The sequence below is a fragment of the Arachis ipaensis genome, chromosome B6, assembly GCF_059453495.1.
Source record: "Arachis ipaensis isolate K30076 ecotype BB chromosome B6, ASM5945349v1, whole genome shotgun sequence".
NCBI lineage: Eukaryota > Viridiplantae > Streptophyta > Magnoliopsida > Fabales > Fabaceae > Arachis > Arachis ipaensis.
In genome coordinates this window covers 69748239-69770343 of record NC_142441.1, presented here as the reverse complement: position 1 = coordinate 69770343, position 22105 = coordinate 69748239, and the positions used below count along the sequence as shown (strand labels likewise).

Here is a 22105-nt window from a genome sequence, read left to right as displayed (position 1 = left end):
ACATAATTGATAGATAAAAAAATCTTTTTACATGAGATACCCAAACATAAAATTACTTTTACTTTTCATAAGATCTTTTAAGAAAAAGATAACTCGAAAAAATATCTTTTCTTAAAAACTCACCCAAACAAGCTCTTAATTAAGTTATTTATCCAAACTGACTCTAAAGTAAAAGAAATAATACAATACATCATGAACATATTCACATATTAGTATATTACTAATATTTATAACCTTTTTTTTCATATAACTACACATTTAAAAGTGATTTTAATCAACTTTTTAATTAATACATAGCCAGAAAATAGATTAATTAAAAAAAAAAGTAACATACATCATATAATCTTATGAGGTAGATGTATTTTATTGTTCAAGTTGAGTGGGTGGCAGGATATTGGTTGACATCAAGACTTATTATAAAAGGGTAGAAAATGGAGCCACAATAAATGTGATTACCAATTTTAATTCCACTAGTTAATGATAATTTGGGATCATAATAGTGAGCAATTGGGTTTCCTTCCAAGTCAACAAAGTCAACAGCTATAACTCCTCCATTCTTGGCAAAACTTGGATTCATTATATACTTTGAAAACATCATTATAGCCTTCCGAATGAAAGGGTATTTGTATGCTAATTCCGCTTCAGCTGTATATTCCTGTCATTTATTCACATTTAACCAACATTTAGGTATTAATTTATTAACAGTTTAATTTAATTTGTATGGAATTTCAGTACTCTCTATATATAATTTAGTTATTTTAATTTATTTTACCTAAACATTTAATTATGAGTAAATATATATCTAAATTAATCCCAACGAATTTTTTATTTGACATTTTAGTCCGCAACAAATTTTATTACTTTGAAGTTTTCAAAAATTACTTTTAATTATATAGATTGATTTTTCTGTGGCTTTTAATAAATTTTTTAATATGCATGTTAGATAAAAAATTATTATAAAATAATAAAATCTCAAAAAATCTTAGGCTAAAGTATTAAATTGAACCCAATGTTTGAGCGTAATTCTGTTTTGGTATTTAAGATTTAAAGTGTTATATTTGAATCCAAAAAAATTTCATTTCGCTTTAATGTAGTCCCACCATGAGGTCAAAGTTAAATAATTAACGGAATGTCCTACATGACAGTAGTACAAGAATAAGGTCGATAATTTGGAAAACAAATACAAGCTCTAGAGGCACAAAATCAACCGTAAATGCATTAATACATTTATTCATCATTCACCTTAGTTCTATAGAAAATATTTCATTTAAATGGTAAAAAAAATAATAATAAATGTATTGATGCATCTATAGTTGATTACTTATTTTCCAAATTATTGACTTTGTTCTTGTAATACTGTCATATAGAATATTCTGTTAATTATATTAACTTTGACATCACAGTAGTACTACATTAAAGTTAAATGAAACTTTTTTTGATTTAAATATGACACTAAACTTTAAAGACCAAAACAGGATTCTGCCCAAACGTAGAGAATCAATTTAGTATTTTACCTAAAATCTTATTATAACATAAATTAACCCTTCTTTAATTAATTTATCTGAAAAAAATTTTAAAGTAATAAAAATTTATTATAAATTAAAATGTTCGATTTAAAATTTTTTAAAGACGAATTTAAATATTTATTCTTTAATTATATATCATCCTATTAAATATTAGTAAAGTTATTATTTAGTCTACAATGGGCAAAATATCAACATAGAATAGAATGAGTAATAATAATGAAGTTTAGGGTTGGTAATATTTTACCGTGGCTATTCCAATCCAATAGTTTCCTTGTCCATCATAATGAATATTATCAGGAGCACCAGGTAGGTCACAAAACTTGTCAATGGTACCTTTCTTAGGGCCTTGTATGTAATATTTCTTGCACTTCATCCTGAACAATAACCACCATACCCTTATTAGATAAGTGTGATTTTCATCACATACTCTTTAAGCAGAACAAAAGAAAATAGGTAAAAGGGGAAAAAAAATTTATACGATAAAAATTCACACTACTTTATCACAATGAGGTCACCAAAAAAAAACTTGATCACAATGAAGAATAATAAAGCATTATAAGCATAAATAATACATGCCCTAAATGCTACGAAGTATGGACATTTCGCTAAATTAGCGTGTCCGCACGTGTCGGATACATTTCGGACGCAACACTCATTAACATTCGTTCGACACGCGTGTCTACTGTGTTCAACCGTGTCTTAATAAAAAATAAAAATTTTTTCTCCGAACACGCTTGGACACACCAAAATACCATTCAGCGTATTCAATCTTATTCTTAACATGTATTCTTAAAATAAATTTAAAAATAATATATTATTATTTATTAAAACAAAAAATATTTTAATTACTTTATATAATTAAAATAAAACATTAAAAATAATAAAAAAATTAATTTATGTTTTAATATCAATAAAATATCAAAATATCATTACGATTTATTTAAAAATACTTTATATTTTATATGTATGCGTATTCCCATATCTTATAAGATTTTAAAATTTGCGTGTCGGCGTATCCTGTGTCATGTCATGTCCCGTGTCTGTGTCAGTGTCCCTGCATCATAGCCTAAATGAAATATACATGCATACTATATATTATAGGATAAATGACTGCTTTAATTTCTAACACAATTAGATTAAGTCTTAATTTCGTCATTAAAGTTTAAAATATTTTATTTTATTTCAAATATTATATTTATTTTATTTTAATTTTCTAGTTAAAATTAATTTATTTTCCAAAAATACCCTTTTTTTATTATAGTATTTTTGTTTAGATAACAGAAAAAATAATAATTATAGTGATTGTTGTAATAATTTAAGAGCAAAAATGATAGAATAATAAAAGAAAAAAAAAGATACAAATAAAAGAAAAAAATAATATTTTAAAAAAAAGTTATTTTTGACTTAAAAACTAAAATAAGATAAAATATTAGGATGAAAATAGAATTTACGTTTCAAACATTAAAGACGAATTAAAACTTAGCGTAAATATTAGAACTAAAACCGTATTTTTTTAATATTATATTAATTTTTCAGCTGTATTTATCTTGACTAAAATTTATAGAAAATTTTTCAAGTGTACCGTCTTACTGGTATTTCAGTTATTTTTAACCGTTGATCTTAATTATAAAAAATATATATAATATATATCAACGATTAAAAATTATTAATACACCGGTATGACGGTACACTTGAAAATCTTCTTAATTTATAACCAACCATATTGAATATTGATATGATATGCATATAGCAAAAAAAAATAAAAAAAAAGAGAGAAATTAAAGAAAAAGTAGTGTTATAAACAGCAAATCCACAGAAAATAAACTCACAGAAAACTTTCACAGAAGATGACAAATTGTTGATCTGGTGAGACAGCAACACCATTGGGAAAGTAGAGATTATGAGCAATCACTTTTGTTTGGTTTGTTGTTGGATCATAACTCATGAATCTACCATGAGGCTTACCCTCCAACAAGTCTAAGAAGTGGTCCTCTAAAGAGTATTTGTAAGTAGCATCTGTGAAGTAAATAATTCCATCTTTTGCCACATCAACACCATCCGTTAATTTGAATTTCAATCCATCAACTTCATCTGTTACAACCTCTACCTTCTTATCCATTCTCACCCTCACCAATCCCTATATGCATCATTTTATTTAAACAAATATCTTCTTAAGTAGTTTTTTATGACATACATAAATATAATAATAAGAAGATAAACACTTTCTAGTTTGTAATATATATCCTTTTTATTTAATTTTTAAAAAGTTCATATTACGATTTTAAATGAGTTAGTTGATTCTAAATTTCTTTTTTTTTTAAGATCGGATAATTTTACAATTTAAATTCATTATAATTTCATATTTTACATGTTTAATTTATTCTTTTGATTTAATAGAAAATATCGATTTTCTCTATTTTCTACAAGGCATAAAACATTTAGGTATATCTTTTTGTCTTTATTTAATTTTAAGTATTCCAATTTTTTTAAACGATAGAAAATTAGATAAATTTTAATTTAAATATAAATAATTTTCCTCTTTGTAAAATATGAATAAAAAGTTGTTCTTAGAATGTGATTAAGAAAATAAATTATATGTTATAATTAAACAAGCTTGTATAAATGATAAAAAAAATAAATGTTACCTAAATATTTTTTTTTACCAAAAATAAAGAGATTCGAACTTGCGATCTCTTAGGCGAGTGTGGAGAGACTATGCTATTTGAGCTATAATTCATTGGCCAGTGCTACCTAAATATTTTAGGCCTGATAATTATTTGTAAAAAAAATAAAAATTGAAATTAGACATTATTTAATTATGAGTTCTAGGAAATTAACCATTTTCTCGGTGAATATCAAAGTAACCTTTTGAAAATTATTTATTTATTTTAAATTTTTTATTTTAAACTAAAAATTCTGAAATTTAAATTTTAAATTCTCTAAAAATTAAAAAAATAACTTTACAATAAAAATATTAATTAATATTAACTAACTAAAAATTAATTTCATACGCTTATTAGAAAGAAGTATATATATATATAGTAGTAGATATAGTAGTACTATATATATATATCGTACGTACTACTATATCTACTACTATATTACGTACGTACTACTATTTGTTTAGGTCCGAGACTTATTAACTCTCAAGGTACAGGTCCACGTTGAAGCATTTAAAAACCATTAATGTTAGCTGCCATATCCAATTATCCATCGTTATCACATGAATTTTTTCAATGCAAATCCAATCCCCAACAGCTTTTATATTAGGGATTAATTAACATGTCTTTCTTAAGTTATATGACAAATTTATTATTAATAAAATATTTTAAATATTTTTTATTAAATAAATATAAAATAAATATATTAAAAATTTATTTTTTTTATATTTTTAATAAAAATGTTTTTAATTTATAAATTTAATATATACTTTTAAAATACAAGATAGATAAACCATTTATATTATCGGACATACACTACTTTTCTTTGGTATTATCTCTTTCTCTTCAAAATTATCGTTTCAATATAAAAGAAAAAAAAAGATGACCGATATCAACAAGTATGTCCTTCACAAAATTATAAGTATATTATTACCAAATTCTTCAGACCATACATATATAAAATGTTATTGGTTATCTATATTTTTTCTATAGATACATTCAATTTTTTGTTAAAAAAATATATATATATATATATATATATATATATATATATATATATATATATAGTCTTACTTAAAGAGAGTATGATAAAAAATTATACTTTATAAAAAAATTTTAAAAAAATAAAGATGATCCATTTTCAAATACCCTATAGATATAAAATGAAAAAAAAATCTGTTCATCTAACAATATATCTGAGTTATAGTTCAAATAACATAATTTTTCCATACTTAATTAAGAGGTCGTGGGTTCAAGTCTCCTATTTTTGATAAAAAAAAAATATATATCTGATATTCAAATAAAAAAATATTTTAACAACTTTTTAAAGTAACTTCATATATAATATAACTGATAAATTAGAGAAAAACTTCGAAGCTAAACTCTTGGTTTCTAACATATATTCCTGGTATGAAATATGAAGAAAACAAGTATTCTTACCCATGGATTCTTAAACATTGATCTTATTGATTTAACCACAAATTTAATCAATAATCATATATATATATATATATATATATATATATATATAGAACTTATTAATTATATTGTTATCTATAAAAATAAAATAAAATAAAATATTACCTTATAGGCATCAGCAACAATGAGTGAGCCATGAGGGTCAAAAGCTAAACCAAGAGGCCTTCCACCCGTGTTAACCCAATCTTCCACCGAGTCATTACTTAAACTCACTCGCTTGATCCAACCATCTTCACAACTCGTGTAAACCACGTGCGCCTCCGCATCATAAACCAGGTCTTCCGGCCCCGCCACGCGTCCGTTTCCGACAACCTCCGAGCCTCGTCGCATGTTATCGTTGCGGGCAACCGTGCTGGCCAAGTTGAGCCGGGTTATCTCATGGGGCGGGAAATGAACCGGATCGAACGGTTCGAGGCGGAAAAGAAGCGCAGCTAGAACCACCGGAAGAAGGAGGAAAAAGGATACTATGAAAAGCCATTGCGTTGAGCTTGTTGTTGTCTGAAGCTCAGAGCGAGTTGCAGAAGCTGAGTCAACTCGTGTTTTTTGCATATTGGATAGATTGCAGTTTGCTTCAGTTTCAGTTCTGAAAGATTTTTTGATATCTTCTTAATTCTTATAACTTAAATTCATTTGTTTTTTAAAAAGTATAGGCAGCCAATAAAAATATTAAAGAATGTGAATAATGAATATATTGGATATTCATTTTATTAGGTGTGCGAATGATTATTTTAATATATTAAGATTTAAGTAAGTAATTTAGAGATGTAATATATTTTAATTTGATTGGTGGTTGTTTATATTATTCAAAAAAATTATTGATTACCTAGCATTATCTTTTGTTTTTCTCTTTAGTTTTTTTTTTACGTGGGTCCTACTTGTAGCAGATTTCTAGGTTTAGAATGTGGGTGTAATTCCTCCTGGAGTCCTGGATCAGAAGATAATTTTAAAATAAATATAAATATAGTCCATTTGATTTAATTTAGCTATTAATTTATTAATTTATTAATAATTAAGTTGGGTTGGTCGGTAATTAGTTTATTAGTTTATTTAAATAAGTGTTAGGAGTTCGAATTTTACCTTGTATAATTTATTGGCCAACAACAAACCCTTAAAAGCGCTATTAATTCATTAGTCTGTTTGATTTCATCTTATTTATGTAGTATAAATTAATAATAAATTTTTAAATAAATTTTTTATATAATATTTTTAATGTATTATAGATATAAAAATTATTATTTTTAATAATTTTAATCAGTATCTTTAAAAAAATATATTATTTATTTTATTTTTTAAAAAGATCAAAATAATTTTCTGTTTGGATTAGAAAGCATGCATAAAAAATATTTGCAATGAAAATTTATCACAATTTTGTCAACGTTTTATTTTTTTAAAAGGAAACATGTTTTTTTATCTAAAATAAAATATTTTTTATTTTTCAATAAATATATTTTTCTAAAAAAACCCAAACATCCTTATTTAATTATATAAGTAATTTTTTTAAAAATAAAAAAGACTTCTTTTTCCAAAAAAAAAAAATTCGAATCTAGCAGTCACTCTTAAAAAAAGGGGCTCATAACACAAATTTTATTTGCACATCATGAGTTATACAGTGGTTTCAGTAAATTTTCGACCGTCAAATTCAACATGTTTTTATATGTTTTTCTTTCTCTTTACATTAATAAAAACAATTTGAATATAATAAGTTAATAACATCTTATTCTTATACACATTATTTAATTGTTTAGCAGCCATTAGACCACTTTATTAATAACTGACTATTTTTTTATAGTTAGATCAGATTAAAATCTTGGGTTTGGAATCTTTAATGACAGAATTTTTTAAGAGAGAAAAAACATAATTAACAAAATTACAATATTTATTGAAAAGTGTGTTTTTTTGTACAAGTTACAGAAATAAATAAATGTGGATATTTAGAGAGGATGAAAAATACACAATAAAGATTTTCATGACCATTACTATGAGAAAGACATACGAAAAACCGACGATAAAATATGTTTTTGATAATGCTAATATGATTCGTGATCTTAGGAGCGTTGAACACAAAGATGTGCTCATGAGGAGAAGAATCATAGATCAAAGTAAAGATATTTATGTACTTTGTGGTGACAAACCAGAAACAGTAAACTACATTTTTCTACATTATAAATATGTATTTAAACTGTGGTGGATGACTCTATGTTAAAAAAATGTGTGTTGGGTGGTGTTACGGCCTGGCCCAAACATCATATGGGCTGACCCGATCCATAGGTCACCCAACTCTGGGTCGGGTGCGAGACGTTCAAGTACCGACCCGAACACGCGTTCTTGACAGCTCTCTACTACAGTTGTATGGAGAAGTTTCGAGAAAGGTGGGTCTGTCCTCGCGGGACCCACCTCTGACACGGTATATATGGGGAGGATCCTGTCCTTCTCCCAAAGTACGTCACATACCATTCTCCCTACTTTTCACCTGGACACCTGACTAATTAGAGCGTCAGAGTGTCTTTATAGGTGACACCCCCTCTCCACACGAAGAGCTCGGGACGTTGGCTACTCCTCATCCAATCCAACAACCCGAAAACCAGGCGATACCCCATCTCACCATCCGTAGCATTATCCCAAACCGTCCGGTACCCGACTTACCGAACAGGTGGGATCTTGGAATATTAGAACTTAGTTTGAGGGTAGGATGGATTGATGAGTAAAAAAGATTGGATACTTCATTTTTTTGGTATTATATAGACTGTTTGGAGGTATAGAAATAGAAAGAATTTTAAAAATAAGTTAGTACCTTAGAATTGTGCTTGGGAACAGGTTAAAAATCTAGTTTTACAATGAGTGTGAGAAAGAAAAATGATAGATTATATAGTTGTTAATGCTGATGTTGGGAAAAGAAAAAAGTGGGTGTGATGGCGATGTGTGATGTACAAAACAAAGATAAATATGTACATAGTGAGAAGACATGTAACAATTCTATAAATGAACTTAAATGCTTCATGGACAATATTGCAGCTGAAAACACAAGAGGAGAAGCTTTATTCAAAGGCATTCAAGAAGCAGTTTAATTCTTGATTGAGGAATTTAATGCAAGAGAGGAAAATATAAAAATGATTGTGGACTACAAATAAGGAATAGTGGACTTCTTGATTGAGGAGTTTAATGCAAAAGAGGAAAATATAAAAAGGATATTGGACTACAAAGGAATGGTGGACTGGATTAATAGAAAGGATGAAACAAGTTAGGAGCAAAGATTCCTAAGAAATAAGACAAAGTGCAGGGAACATCTATTTCATAATATTGAAGTTGTTTATAAGGTGGACAAAAACTTCAAACACAGAGACAAATGAAAACCGTTGACATCAAATAGAAATGATTATTGGATTTTATGGGGTTTTGAATAATTATGTGTGGTTGAAACTGAATTATAAAAAATTATTTGTGTTTATGTAGAATAAGTATTTTAGATATGCTGTTAGATGTAGTTGAATTTATTGATTTTTTTGTGTAATTACAGATTTATTTGAGGTTGTCTTTTGGATAATTGATATTTTAACAATACTGAAGGAGAATATCAATTATGTATAAGCTACCTCAAAAACTTTTCTCTTCATTTGAATCGAGTTTGTAACATAACTGATGAAAAAACCAGATTAAAATCAAACAATAGAATAGTTTAACAATACAAATATGGTGAACTCTACCATGCCCTCTCTAAAATAAAGGGTAAATTACCCTTTGTGGCATATACAATGATTATTGATAAATTATCTTTTAACTAGAGTTCCAAAGTTCGAATGAGATCGTCAAATCTAATTGCTATCTCTAATACGATCGCTAGAAAATCCTAAAAACGAGAGAGCTAAAAAACTGATAGAAATTTCTGGATATATTAGTTAAAAATGATGGTAATTGGTGCGTGAAAGAAAACACCAAGGTATTTTATTTTATTTTTATCTTTAATTGCTCTTAAATTATTTTTCAATCATTATTCAGATAATAAAAATCCTAAGATGGTAATTATTGACTCATTGTTTTTATGACTAATTAATATTTTGGTTTGTTTTTGTTATATAGTTATACAAGACTATGGGGGTTGGTTATCTGAAGAGGAGTATCATTGTTGATCCGACTGAATTTTAAGAAAAATACTAGGAAGAAAATCTTAGGAAAGAGAGAGCTGAAAAATTAACAGATGTGCTCGTTGAAACGAGAGATTGAAAGCATATGAACAAGTTTAAAATCCTAACCTAATTGATTGGAAATGGTGATTGGATTTGAGAGGAATTATGGTTTTAAAATTGAAGAAGAGGTGTATTTGGTGCAGATTATAAAAATAACACTACTATCAAATTTCAAGAGAAACATCGCGTTAATTGAAAAGAAAAGAGAAGATAACGTGAATCTTAAAACTCTGGTAGAAGAATAATTTATGAATAATCATTGTATATGTCACAAGGGGTAATTTACCCTCTATTTTAGAAAGGGTAGAGTAGAATTCACCTACAAATATTATAAGATTAGAATGTACACAACATACAACATATAGTCCATATAGAACTAAAAAGTTGAATAATGTGCATAATATATATAACTTAATTTTTTTTGAAGATGATGAGTTGATAGCAGGATATTGCTTCACATCAAGACGTAGTATAAAGGGATAAAAAAGGGAACCACAATAAATGTGATCACCAATTTTAATTCCACTTGCTAGTGCTAATTTGGGATCAGAATAGTGACCAATGGGTTTTCCATCCAAATCTACAGATATAACTCCTTCATTTTTGTTACATACTTTGCAAACATTCCTAAAGCCTTCCGAATCAAAGGGTATCTGAATATTATATCCAGTTCTGGGGTTGATCCCTGCATTAATTCAAGTACAAAAAAAAAAGTATTATAATGTGTTATTTCTTCTTATAGGCATTGATACCAAAGTTTTAGACTATAAAAATTTGATTGAAAAATAATGTTTGCAGCATATAGTGATTTAAAGTTAAAAACAAAATACAAAATATATAGACAGAATTAAACTTATTTTATATAAATGATACGAAAATTCAGTTATAAAATTTTAAATCATTAGAAGCTAATAATAATTAAAAAATGAGTAAAATTATAAGAAATTTTCAGATTAATTAAACCATAAAACATGGAGGAGGTCAAGGAAAAGGTTGACGGGTTATTACTACTCTTTTTGGTATGAATAAAAATTATTAGCATAGAAGGAGATTGTCCCCTTATTTACATGAATATATAGAAGTTCCATTATTTACCACACAAATGCTATATATTTATATAGAAAAATATCTTTTAAAATGAGAAGATTAGGAAAATAATAAAATGAGATAATAATTACTATTAAATTTATAATTTTTATTATGTATGAGTTCTACTACTTTAAATATGATTATTAGATCTTTAATTTTTTTTTTTTTTACTTTACCAACTTACCCATCACCAATAAAAACACCATACATATATAATTATAATTATTGAAGGTAAATATAATTAATGGTAAAAAGTAAAAGTAATTTTATTGAAATTGAGAATTGTTTTACCGAGCCTAGTCCAATCCAATATTGACCTTGTTCATCATAATGAATGTTATCAGGGTAGCCAGGTAGGTTATCACAAAATTTTTCAACACTTCCTTTCTTAGGGCCTTCTATGTAATATTTCTTGCACTTCATCCTGGATAGATAATCAAACAACCTTCAAATGTATGCTCAATATACGGTTAATACAATATAATTTCAATGGAGCACAAGCCTTATTATTAATTTGCCCATATAAGTAATGCTAATAATTAATTAGACAATTTTCTTTTGAAAATGTACATTTCATGCATTTATTTAAATTACTAGAAGTGGTCTAATAGTGAGATATTTAGATAATATTACATGAGATGCTAGCTTCAAATTAAAATAAAGAAAAATGTTAGAGGACTAGCAAAATTTATTATTTTTTTGCCATCAATTAGCCATTAATATTTAAGAGCAAGGGATAAAGTATGTTGTCAGATTACTAGACTAAAGGAATTATATTAAAGGAATAGAGTTAATGGTAAAGTGATGGCCAAAAACAATAAATTCTGATGGCTTTCTAGCAACTCATATGATTAATAATTGTTTTAATTATAAATTATAATATGAAGGAAAAAGATCCAAATGATGTGTATATATATGATTTTTTTTTCTTTTTGGTATTAGAGTCAATAACTAACTTTATAATACACTCTAAAGTCCATTGGCCCATTAAGATTGTTATTATTAGGATCATTATAAGCTTATTAACAATCAATTAAGGGTATACTTAGTCTATAAGCAAATGCTAATCATGGTGCAATACAAAAACTCGTATGAATATTCTTTATCTAAACACACAAATTATTGGTCTTAAAAATAAAAAATTCTTTCATTCTATTATAATTGCAAGTTATTAAGGCATAAACACCTATGGTATCCATTGCTATTTTCTTGTTTTTGTTTCTGTATACTTTTTCATAAAAAACCATAAACTTAAACAAAATAATTAAAGAGCTTAATTTTGATGCACTTACAATGTAAAACGTTTTATACGATCATCCAATCACATCCGCTTTTTTGAATGATTATTCATGTGATCAATATTAAAAGTAATTATTTTTATTGACATGTATGTATGATTAAATGCACGTATAAAACTATTTTACACTAATATCATATCAAAATTAAATCATAATATTTATATACTTTTACTTAAGCATTCTAATAATAGAATGTTCTAACAGAATGTAAAACTTACTGAACACTTTCAAAGATGACAAATTGCTGATCTGGTGAGACAGCAACACCATTGGGGAAGTAGAGATTATGGACAAGCACTTCTGTTTTCTTTGTTGTTGGATCATAACTCATGAATCTACCATGAGGCTTACCCTCCAACAAGTCTAAGAAGCGGTCCTTTAATGAGTACTTGTATGAAGCATCTGTGAAATAAATGGTACCATCTTTTGCTATATCAACACCATCCGTTAATTTGAATTTCAATCCATCAACCTCATCGGTAAGAAGCTCTACCTTCTTATCCTTTGTAATACTCAACAATCCCTACATCATTAAATTAATTAAATTGAATTCTGAGTGTTCAGATCAGTGTTCACATTTTATAAATTATTAGAAAGTGGCTTATTATTGTCATCACACTGAATTATTTCTCAACTATTTGATCAAATGCTTAAACACCGTAGCAGTGTTTTCTATACCTATATTGCTTTCATTGAATTAAACATGATATTATATAAGAAAACAATTGCAAATTTCGATATACCTGTCACATTATTCCTAAGACGACCAAATTTTGATATTCTAACTTGAGACTTTTTGCTTCTAAAAATCTCAAATGTGATGTTATATTTTTATGCAATTGAAAATTAGTGGAATATACATTTTATGCCCCTTATATCAAAGAATCTGCTTGTGATGAGATGAATTTCCCAGAAAAAATACTAGGAAAGGATGTATGATACTTACAACACATTCTCAGAACAGAGAGGAGGGTCAAGCATCCCTCCAAGACCCACACCCATAAATTCTGCAGCAAATTCCTCATCATTTTTTCCCAGCATATCCTTTAAACTACATTCAATGTGCCTTCCCTTGAGTACAAAGTATCTTGGCTTTATCTTTTTTTCTAATGAATAGCTAAAATACCGAGGGTAATCGACAACTTCTCGTACCGGCCTCCCCATCGACTTCACCAAGAATTCTATTTTTGGCCTCAAAACCTCCTCTATACTGTACCCGAGGAGCGGAGAAAACGTGCGCACCATAAACCCAATCTCTTTCTCCGAAAGTCCTAACTTCATCAGGTACATCAGCCTGCAGAACATCACAGATGAACTTATAAAAATATAGAGAATGTGGAAGGTATACAATTACGATACTATAGAACAACATTAAACAATGATCGCAACAACTAATCTTTTTTTCAACTAGGTAGGATCAACTATATGCAGATGAAGCAATCTCAATTTGTTCAATAATAAACTGGAACAACAATCGACAAAAAACTAAATTGATGAGGACAATACCGATGCAGTATGGTTTTATCAGTGTCCGTTAGAAGTAATTCCGGATACTTTCTGATTACCCCAGGAAGATATGCTTCCGAAACGCCAACCCCAGAAAGGAATTCAATCTTCCTCTTAAGAGTTTTATTGATGCTGGCAGCGAAAATTTCTGGGCAGCGAGAAAGAATTCTCCCAACAATTTCTCTATCCAAGCCCATATTTTCAAAGAACAGAACAACCTGCAGACAACATGGAACACAAGCTTCTTAACTGGAAAAAAAATGAAGCATTTTGAATCAGTAAGATACAAAACTAAAGAACAATGACATGCATACAGCACGTGTGACTGTAGAAAAAAGAGAAATACCTGTAGAAAATCTCTGGGCTTCCGCAATAGTAGCTGCGGGCTTCTAGCAATAACTCTATCTAACTTATTTCCCTTAACTCCAAGATCAGCCAACTGATCCAGCATCGACTTCAGCTTGCTTGTTGAACAACCCAACAGGTATGGTTGGCCTCTGATTGCAGAGTCAATACATATCTTTCTAACCTATAATGAAGCATTCCTTATGTTACTAGTCTAGTATTTCAACAAATAAATTTTCTAGTCATACTAATCAAATATATCTACCTCAAGTACCTACTAACTCATCCATAAAACAAGTATCACTAGCATCAATTGATACAAGCACATAGGCATTCAACAAATTCAATTCATAAGGAGGCATGAAAAGGATCAAGCAACCAGCCAAAATCTTGTGGATGTGACATCCTGCTAAAAAACTCCACATAATCTGATATAATTACGAAGATCCTAAAGAAACAACTACACAAAATTAAATCTGGTAAGTACTAATTAATTTTATAATTAGTTTTTGAAAAAGTTCTTACCATATTTTCTTGAATTAATCATACCACTAGCAACTTGTAAAATCTTAAAAGGTCAGATATTGGTTAACTTGATGCCTAAAACTTTCACCTAAAACACTGCAATAGCACATCATACTAGAGTGTATGCCAACTAGGAATTTTGACAGCATTGACATGGTTGTGATTTATGATGCTAAGAAAGGATATTTAACTTGTAAAGTACAATGCAACGGGTTTATTTCAGTTTGGCATCTTACTCAATTTAAATTTTTTGGTCTTGCTATAGAGTATGTTTAGGGAAACACCACTTCAAACTAAAATCCTATTTTATTTGAGTAATATTAGCTCAACTTACAAAAAGATAAAGTCATAATGCATATAATATCAATAGGCAGAGAAGCATTGGCCTTACAAAATGATACCTTCTCAGAAAGAAAAAATCCATGAACCTCCTCATAGTTCTCTTGAATGCTTGTAGATAGAACCCAAGGATATCTGATCAACAACTTGATATAATCTTTATCCACCACATGAATCTGTAAAAGCATATATTATAGCAATTAAAACTTGGTCGAAAGTAGTTATGGTGCCAAAAGAGGATGGAAAGAAAGGAGTAGACTCGAGAAAGAAGGAATAAACAACATGGATGGGAGGATACCTGTTTCAAGGCGAGGAGTCTAGCTTTAAGGAGTTGAATATTCCAGAACAGAATAGGCGGAAAAGAGAGTATTATGGTTGTGATGTGAACTCTGGGAACTCCAATATTGTGGAGAAAATCGATAATAGGAACGATGTGGTTATCCAGTGAGAGTGAAAGTAAACGAGGAAAGGAATCAATCAAATGGCGAAAGGCAGTGTCTTTGTCAGAGAGCAAGACATTTAAGCCTCCACGCCTGGCTTCAAGCTTCTCAAAGAAGGAGAGAATATGTTGTAGATCATCGTCGATTGGAATGGACAGGTGGAGCATCATGCGACGAATGTTGTTGATGAGGAGGTGATCAGCTTGATGAGAAAAGAAGAGGTCCTTGATGGATGCAACCTTGTGCATGAGGGATGGGAGGTTCTGAGAGGAGAGATACCTAGCAAGAGTGATAGATGAAGAGTGAGTGAAGCCGAGACTCTCAAAGTAAGGGAGTTTTCCATTGTCACCTTTGACGGAGGCAATGTGAAGAAGCTTTTCCCTGAAGCCCAAGGAGGCCGAATCGGAATTCCACATGGAGTGTTGGTCCAAATCCCTGACACTCTCCACCAACATGTTGGAGTAAGAGGGTGACTTGGATGCGATGGATACGGACTCCTCCTCTGACACCCCTAATCCTTGAAGGAAAGTTGACACGGCTATACCTGCTTCCTTAAGTTCCCACTCAGAGGCAGAACCACAACAACAACAAATGCTGCTGCCTCGTCTTGGTCCTGGTTTTCTTCTCCTTTCTAATCGAAAGTGAAAGGTAGGTGTACGTCTATATGCATTGCTCGACAGCAGAAGAAAACGACGAGGCCGGTGAAGCTCAGGCAAGAGAAAGGAGGCTGTGTGAATATGGGGAGGCCACAACTGAGACAACATGCTCACATCAATTTCAAGTTCATCAAAGCAGCATCTCTAGTCTGCACGGCAACTTGCAGGTCCAAAGAAAAATGAGGCACACCACAGACATCTCTGATAATTGCAATTCAGGAGGAGGAAATCAAGATTTAAGAACCTATGACTTTCTCTAGTAATATTGTCATAGTCGCAAGTCTAAGTAAAATTACTCGAATATAAGCATTCTAAATTAACAATTTCACCACAAAGCACATAGTAAATTAAAATAGTAGTACAAGTTACAACAAATGCATTCAAATCCTTAACTTAACTCTAATCATCCACAATTAAAATTCTTAACAGCCAGAATCATCAATAATATCAAGTTACTAACAACAAACTTGGTAACAACCATAAACAATTCAAACAGACTAACAGGGTAACTCAATTGTGAGAACTGAAAAAGATGTGATGGAGAAGGAGAGTGGAGATGTACATGAAGCAGCGACGGGTCAAGAGCAGAGCTGTAGAGTGACGTCACGAAGTGCTGCTCAAAATCGGCGAATAAGGGGGAGAAGCAGCGAAGCAAGAAGTTGAGATTCATAAATCCCAATTTAATATACCTTGGAAGAAGATGGGAGAGTGAAGAAGATGAGGAATTGATTACACTAAAGGTTCTGAAAACCGAACCGGTCATCAAACTGCTCGAACTACTGGTTCATCAGTTTAGAGGTTCAACCAATTTAACCATAGTTCAACCGAAATAACCGAAATATAATAAAATAACATATCAAATTATAAATAAATATACAAAAATATAAATATATTCTGATATGAATCTTAAATATATACAAATTAAAAGTATAATTCCAACTAAAATCTCATAATCACATTTAAATACAACACATGAGTCAAATATAAAAAAACAAATATCAAAGGTCAAAATTTATATACATATAAAACTTATAATATTATATGAAATTTAAGATAGTCACATGAAACAAAAAAAAAATTTTAAATTAACCAAACCAATAATAAATATTCGATCATCTACTTATCTAGTTAATTGAGTTAATTCAATTCATCTATTTCTTCATTAAAAACAAAGATGACAAATATTTCTTCTCTAACAAAAGACTGATCATAATGAACATATAGAAACTCTGAAAAACTTTTAACAAAATTTTCAGCATAATTTTAATAAAGATTAATAAGATTTTCAGCTGATCACAATTTTAGCAAAATTTCAGCACAATTTTAACAAAGATTAACTATCTTTTTCCAAAAATTAACAAAAAAAAAAACCAGCAGTGAACTAATCATTCAATGATTCAATCAACACCATGAATACAGAATATAGAGTACAGAATAGCATAGCTAATCATTAAATGATTCAAGTTATGAAAGGGAAAGCTCTAAGATGGTTCAATCATCGCTAACAACCAGATATGCGTTCAACCTTGCCAGAATCAAGCAACAATTCAGCAATCATCAACCACAATTTCAGATCTAAAATCAGTAACAACAGAAATTATATATGATTGCAAATTAGTAATTACATTGAAGCAGCAACACAAATTCGGCAACAACAGAACCAACTGCAACAACTAAAAAACTTCATGCCAACAATAACTTCAGAATCACTACAACAATAACTTCAGAATCCAATTCAGAACACAAACTCAGCTCAGAATCTTAAAAATTAACTAGAAAATAAAGATGAAGCTGAAGAAGAAGTGGCCTACCGGTGAGACGCCAAGGGAGGAACGGCGGTGACAGAGTGAGCTCGGAGGAACACGGCGCTGACAGTGACCTCGTAGAGATAGCGAGAGAGCTTGAAGAGAGAGACGCCGGGAACAGAGCTCGTTACGGTGAGGAGACGACAGCCGAGCAGGAGCAGTTCGCGACGGCAACGAGAAGAGCTCCGAGCAGAGATTCCACGGCGAGGAGAAGAGGGTGAGTGGCAGAGACGTTCGGAGACGGCACCCTCTGTCAGTCAAATTCCGACGGCGTCGGTGAGCTCTGGCCGAGGAGAGGAGTTCGGCGATGGTAGGAGCTGCTGGTGGTGGCTGGCTGATGAGTGTTGAACTGTTGATGATGAATTGATGAGTTGATGAATTGCGGAACTGGGGAGGCCTTTACACTAACAGGATTTTTTGTCATTGGTCCTGATCGAAAAAGCCCAATTTTCTTGAATTGGCCCAAACTGACCGGAAATGAGAACCATTTCCTTTTTTTTTTTCTATATGAAGACATTCTTATTATAAATTATAAATTATTTAATGTTTAACGGTAAATGGTCTCAAATATCCATGACGAGTAGGGGTGCACATGGGTCGGGTGAAGCCGGGTTTGCCGTGACCCGAACCCGACCCTAAATAATGATCGGATCTATTTATGAGACCCTTATCCGACCCGATGAAATCGTATTACTTTCGGGTCACATTTAAGCCGGGTCTAGACCGGGTGAAACCTGGGTCTTGATCAACTTTATCACGACATCACCAAAAATTAGATTCTACATTTTTTGAACCTCTAAATTTTTAAAAATAATTATTTCATAACAATGCAACATTCGCATAATAATAATTTAGAATCTAATCATAATAATTTAAAGTTTCATAATAATAATTATATCAATTACACATTAAACATTCAAAGTTCAAAAGACAATTAAAACAAAGTTAACAACCAACACAAGATTAACATAATAATAATAATTTATAGTGTCATACCAACCAATAACAACAAAATATTAAGTAGCAAATAATTATACGGGTCCAACGGGTCGGGGCCGGGTGACCCGAGGCTTGACCCAAACCTGATTTAATAAATAACCAGGACCATCTATTGAAATCTCGGGGCTGACCAGACCATAACGAAACCGGGCCAAATTAGTCCCGAAGTGATCGGGTCCGGTCCGGATCTTCGGGCCAGACCGGGTCTTGTGCACCCCTAATGACGAGGTTAACATGGTGGAAATTTAAGTGCAGTCGACTTCACATGAAGTTGATAGTTGAGAGTCGTTAGATGAAATTTTCATCTAACGATTTTCAATTATCAACTTCATGTGAAGTCGACTGCATGTGAGTTTTCACCGATTAACATATCATCAAATTTTTAAAATAAAAATGTTATGAAATAAATTTTCGAAAAATACCTCAAACATTTTATTTATAATTATTAAATGTTGAAGTACTTCGTTAAAAAGACATTTCAAAAGATAATATTTAAATTAAGTAAATTACTAAAAATGATAGAGTATATAATTTTTCTTCGATTGTCACATTAAAAATAGTAGTTGCTTTTGTAATTATTAATATTATTATTATTATCATCATCATCATAAAAACAAATATTACACATTTATAATAACAATTTTAATACTTTAATCTAATAATTATATTAGTACCTTAAAAAATAAAAAATAAAAAAGACAACATAACCGACATGACCATGTTATACTAGTAAATTATAATATCAACAATGGTGGAAGCAGCCCAAGTTGAGAATAAACAACTAACAACAATAGAAAATAAAGATTAAAAAAATCAATTAATGGTATCCTAACGTATAGCGCACTTATAAATACCTTCATTATTACCTTAATCATATTGACTCATCACTCAAAACATTAGTCGTCTTCTTCTTTTTCTTCTTCCTTACTCTCAAAAAATGTTAAACGCCAAATTGCCTTATTTACTTTCTCTAATAACCTTATTATTGTTGTTGCTTGGTGGCAAGGCAGAACAATGTGGTAGACAAGCAGGTGGAGCATTGTGCCCTAACAATTATTGTTGTAGTCAATTTGGTTGGTGTGGTGAGACAGATGATTATTGTTTACCAAGTAAAGGTTGTCAAAGCCAATGTAGAGGTCCACCAACACCTTCACCACCACGACCACCATCACCGGCGCCACCCGGTGGTGGCGATGTTGCAAACGTCATTAGTTCCTCTATATTTGATGAAATGCTTAAGTACCGTAACGATCCACGGTGTCATGCCAATGGATTCTATACCTATAATGCTTTCATTACGGCCGCTCGATCTTTCAACGGCTTTGGCACTACCGGCGACGATGCCACTCGCAAAAAGGAGGTTGCGGCTTTCTTGGCTCAAACTTCCCATGAAACTACAGGTTACACACTGTCAGTGTAAAATAATTTTTATTTGATATTTAATAATTTTATGGTAAAAACTCAGGTGCAGTCGACTTCACGTGAAGTTAATAGTTGAGAGTCGTTAGATGATTTGACTGATTTGACTAAATTTTCATTTAACAGCTCTCAACTATCAACTTCACGTGAAGTCGACTGCACCTGAATTTTCACCTAATCTTATATATTACTATAAGTGTGGTTAAGAAGACGACGGCAAATTTTCGCTAGCCTTTATTTTTTTGAGTGAACATATGAAATTATTATTATTATTATTATTATTATTATTATTATTATTATTATACATGTAAATGTTTTAAATAATTAGGAGGATGGGCAAGTGCTCCTGATGGACCATATGCTTGGGGGATATTGCTTTCTACAAGAAAATACCCAATCAGATTACTGTAGCCCCTCTGCACAATGGCCATGTGCTCCTGGTAAAAAATATTATGGCAGAGGACCAATCCAAATCTCCTAGTAAGTTTTCTACTATAGCATGCATGAATTTACCCATTAATCTTGTCTAAAACAAGTAATTTGTTTAACAATTTTTTTACAACAGGCAACAACACATAATAAAGTATTATCCTATTACGTAAAGTATGATTAATTACATAGATTAAATGATGTTATTGAATCTTATTATTATGTTACATGTTTACAATAAAACTATTTATACATAGATCTCTTTAACACTTTATATATAGTCTTCTTGGCTCTTTTTATATTTTTTGTCATTTGTTTATATTCACTTGAGATGAGATTCTATCATACATTTTTTGAACAATAGACATTATTTATCTGACCGTTTATCCATCTCAGCATCATTATTTTTGTCACATTTAATTTATATTCATGCTTACCTTTTATGGCTCAATGTACACTCTATTTCATATAACATAACCGGTCTAACAATTTTACGATAAAATTTATCTTTAAATTTTATGATATTTTTTTGTCACATATAAAATTGAATATATATCTATCTATCTATCTATTATATATAGAGAGATATTAAATTAAATTATATAAAATTATGCAAATAATTTATTTAATATATATAGATGTGTAATATGATATTGTATGTCAATGTGTGACATGTTAATATGATAATGTGATGTTACTAACCTTTATTAAAATCTTACAGCAACTACAATTATGGACCAGCTGGTAGAGCTATTGGCGTAGATCTTCTTAACAATCCTGATTTAGTGGCCACAGATCCAGTAATTTCATTTAAAACTGCCATATGGTTTTGGATGACACCACAAGGAAACAAGCCATCAAGTCATGATGTTATCACCGGAAGATGGACGCCGTCCGATGCTGACAGGGCGGCCGGTCGAGTCCCCGGATATGGTGTGATCACAAACATAATCAATGGTGGGCTTGAATGTGGGCATGGGCCGGATGCTCGGGTCGAAGATCGGATCGGATTCTTTAGGAGATATTGCCAATTGTTGGGAGTGAGCCCTGGGGATAATTTAGATTGCAACAACCAAAGGTCGTTTAATTTAGGCATCCAAATTGCTAACTCGTGATAATTGCAAGCGCCACTACAAGAAATAAACGGTTTAGCCACGGAAATAAAATTGTTAATGTTCTATAATATAATGATTTTACCACCTATATAATTGCATTAGTGAAGTTATTACTACTTTTTACTGGTGTGGTTGACTTATTAATTAAGAAAAGATTATTACGAGTGTTGTGGATTGGAATTAGGGTTGTTATTGAGTTTGTCATGTAATTTTATTTTCATGTTTGTTGCTTAGCTTGTTAAGGCGTGTATGATGTGTGATTTTCTATATGAAATAAATGGTTGTATCTTTTAT

General features: G+C 30.4%; 3 protein-coding genes across 5 annotated transcripts; 1 reads left to right on the top strand and 2 right to left on the bottom strand.

Annotated features, from left to right (window-relative positions):
- Positions 1–265: 265 nt before the first annotated feature.
- Positions 266–6279, bottom strand: LOC148561247 (protein STRICTOSIDINE SYNTHASE-LIKE 5-like). Its single transcript, XM_088490144.1, has 4 exons — positions 5771–6279; positions 3356–3663; positions 1771–1900; positions 266–655 (listed from the first exon to the last, which is right to left on the bottom strand). Exons 1-4 carry the CDS (start codon positions 6212–6214, stop codon positions 371–373), a joined length of 1167 nt encoding a protein of 388 aa, XP_088346270.1. The 5' UTR covers positions 6215–6279; the 3' UTR covers positions 266–370.
- A 3800-nt stretch (positions 6280–10079) lies between these two features.
- LOC107619881 (uncharacterized) lies at positions 10080–18222 on the bottom strand. Of its 3 annotated transcripts, none has more exons than XR_015886011.1 (9): positions 17856–18222; positions 15247–16245; positions 15011–15124; positions 14086–14268; positions 13740–13957; positions 13180–13527; positions 12452–12756; positions 11227–11359; positions 10080–10531 (listed from the first exon to the last, which is right to left on the bottom strand). XR_015886011.1 is itself a non-coding variant. In XM_088491468.1 (6 exons), the coding sequence occupies exons 2-6, from the start codon at positions 16150–16152 to the stop codon at positions 13176–13178; spliced, it is 1773 nt and encodes a 590-aa protein (XP_088347594.1). In that variant the 5' UTR covers positions 16153–16245; positions 17856–18221. The 3 variants fall into 3 exon arrangements, 1 of the variants encoding a protein (XP_088347594.1); XR_015886012.1 differs by having other exon boundaries at positions 15247–16193; XM_088491468.1 differs by lacking the exons at positions 10080–10531; positions 11227–11359; positions 12452–12756 and having other exon boundaries at positions 13176–13527; positions 17856–18221.
- Positions 18223–19726: 1504 nt separating this feature from the next.
- Positions 19727–22105, top strand: LOC107622095 (basic endochitinase C-like). Its single transcript, XM_088491469.1, has 3 exons — positions 19727–20248; positions 20596–20747; positions 21418–22105. The coding sequence occupies exons 1-3, from the start codon at positions 19940–19942 to the stop codon at positions 21809–21811; spliced, it is 855 nt and encodes a 284-aa protein (XP_088347595.1). The 5' UTR covers positions 19727–19939; the 3' UTR covers positions 21812–22105.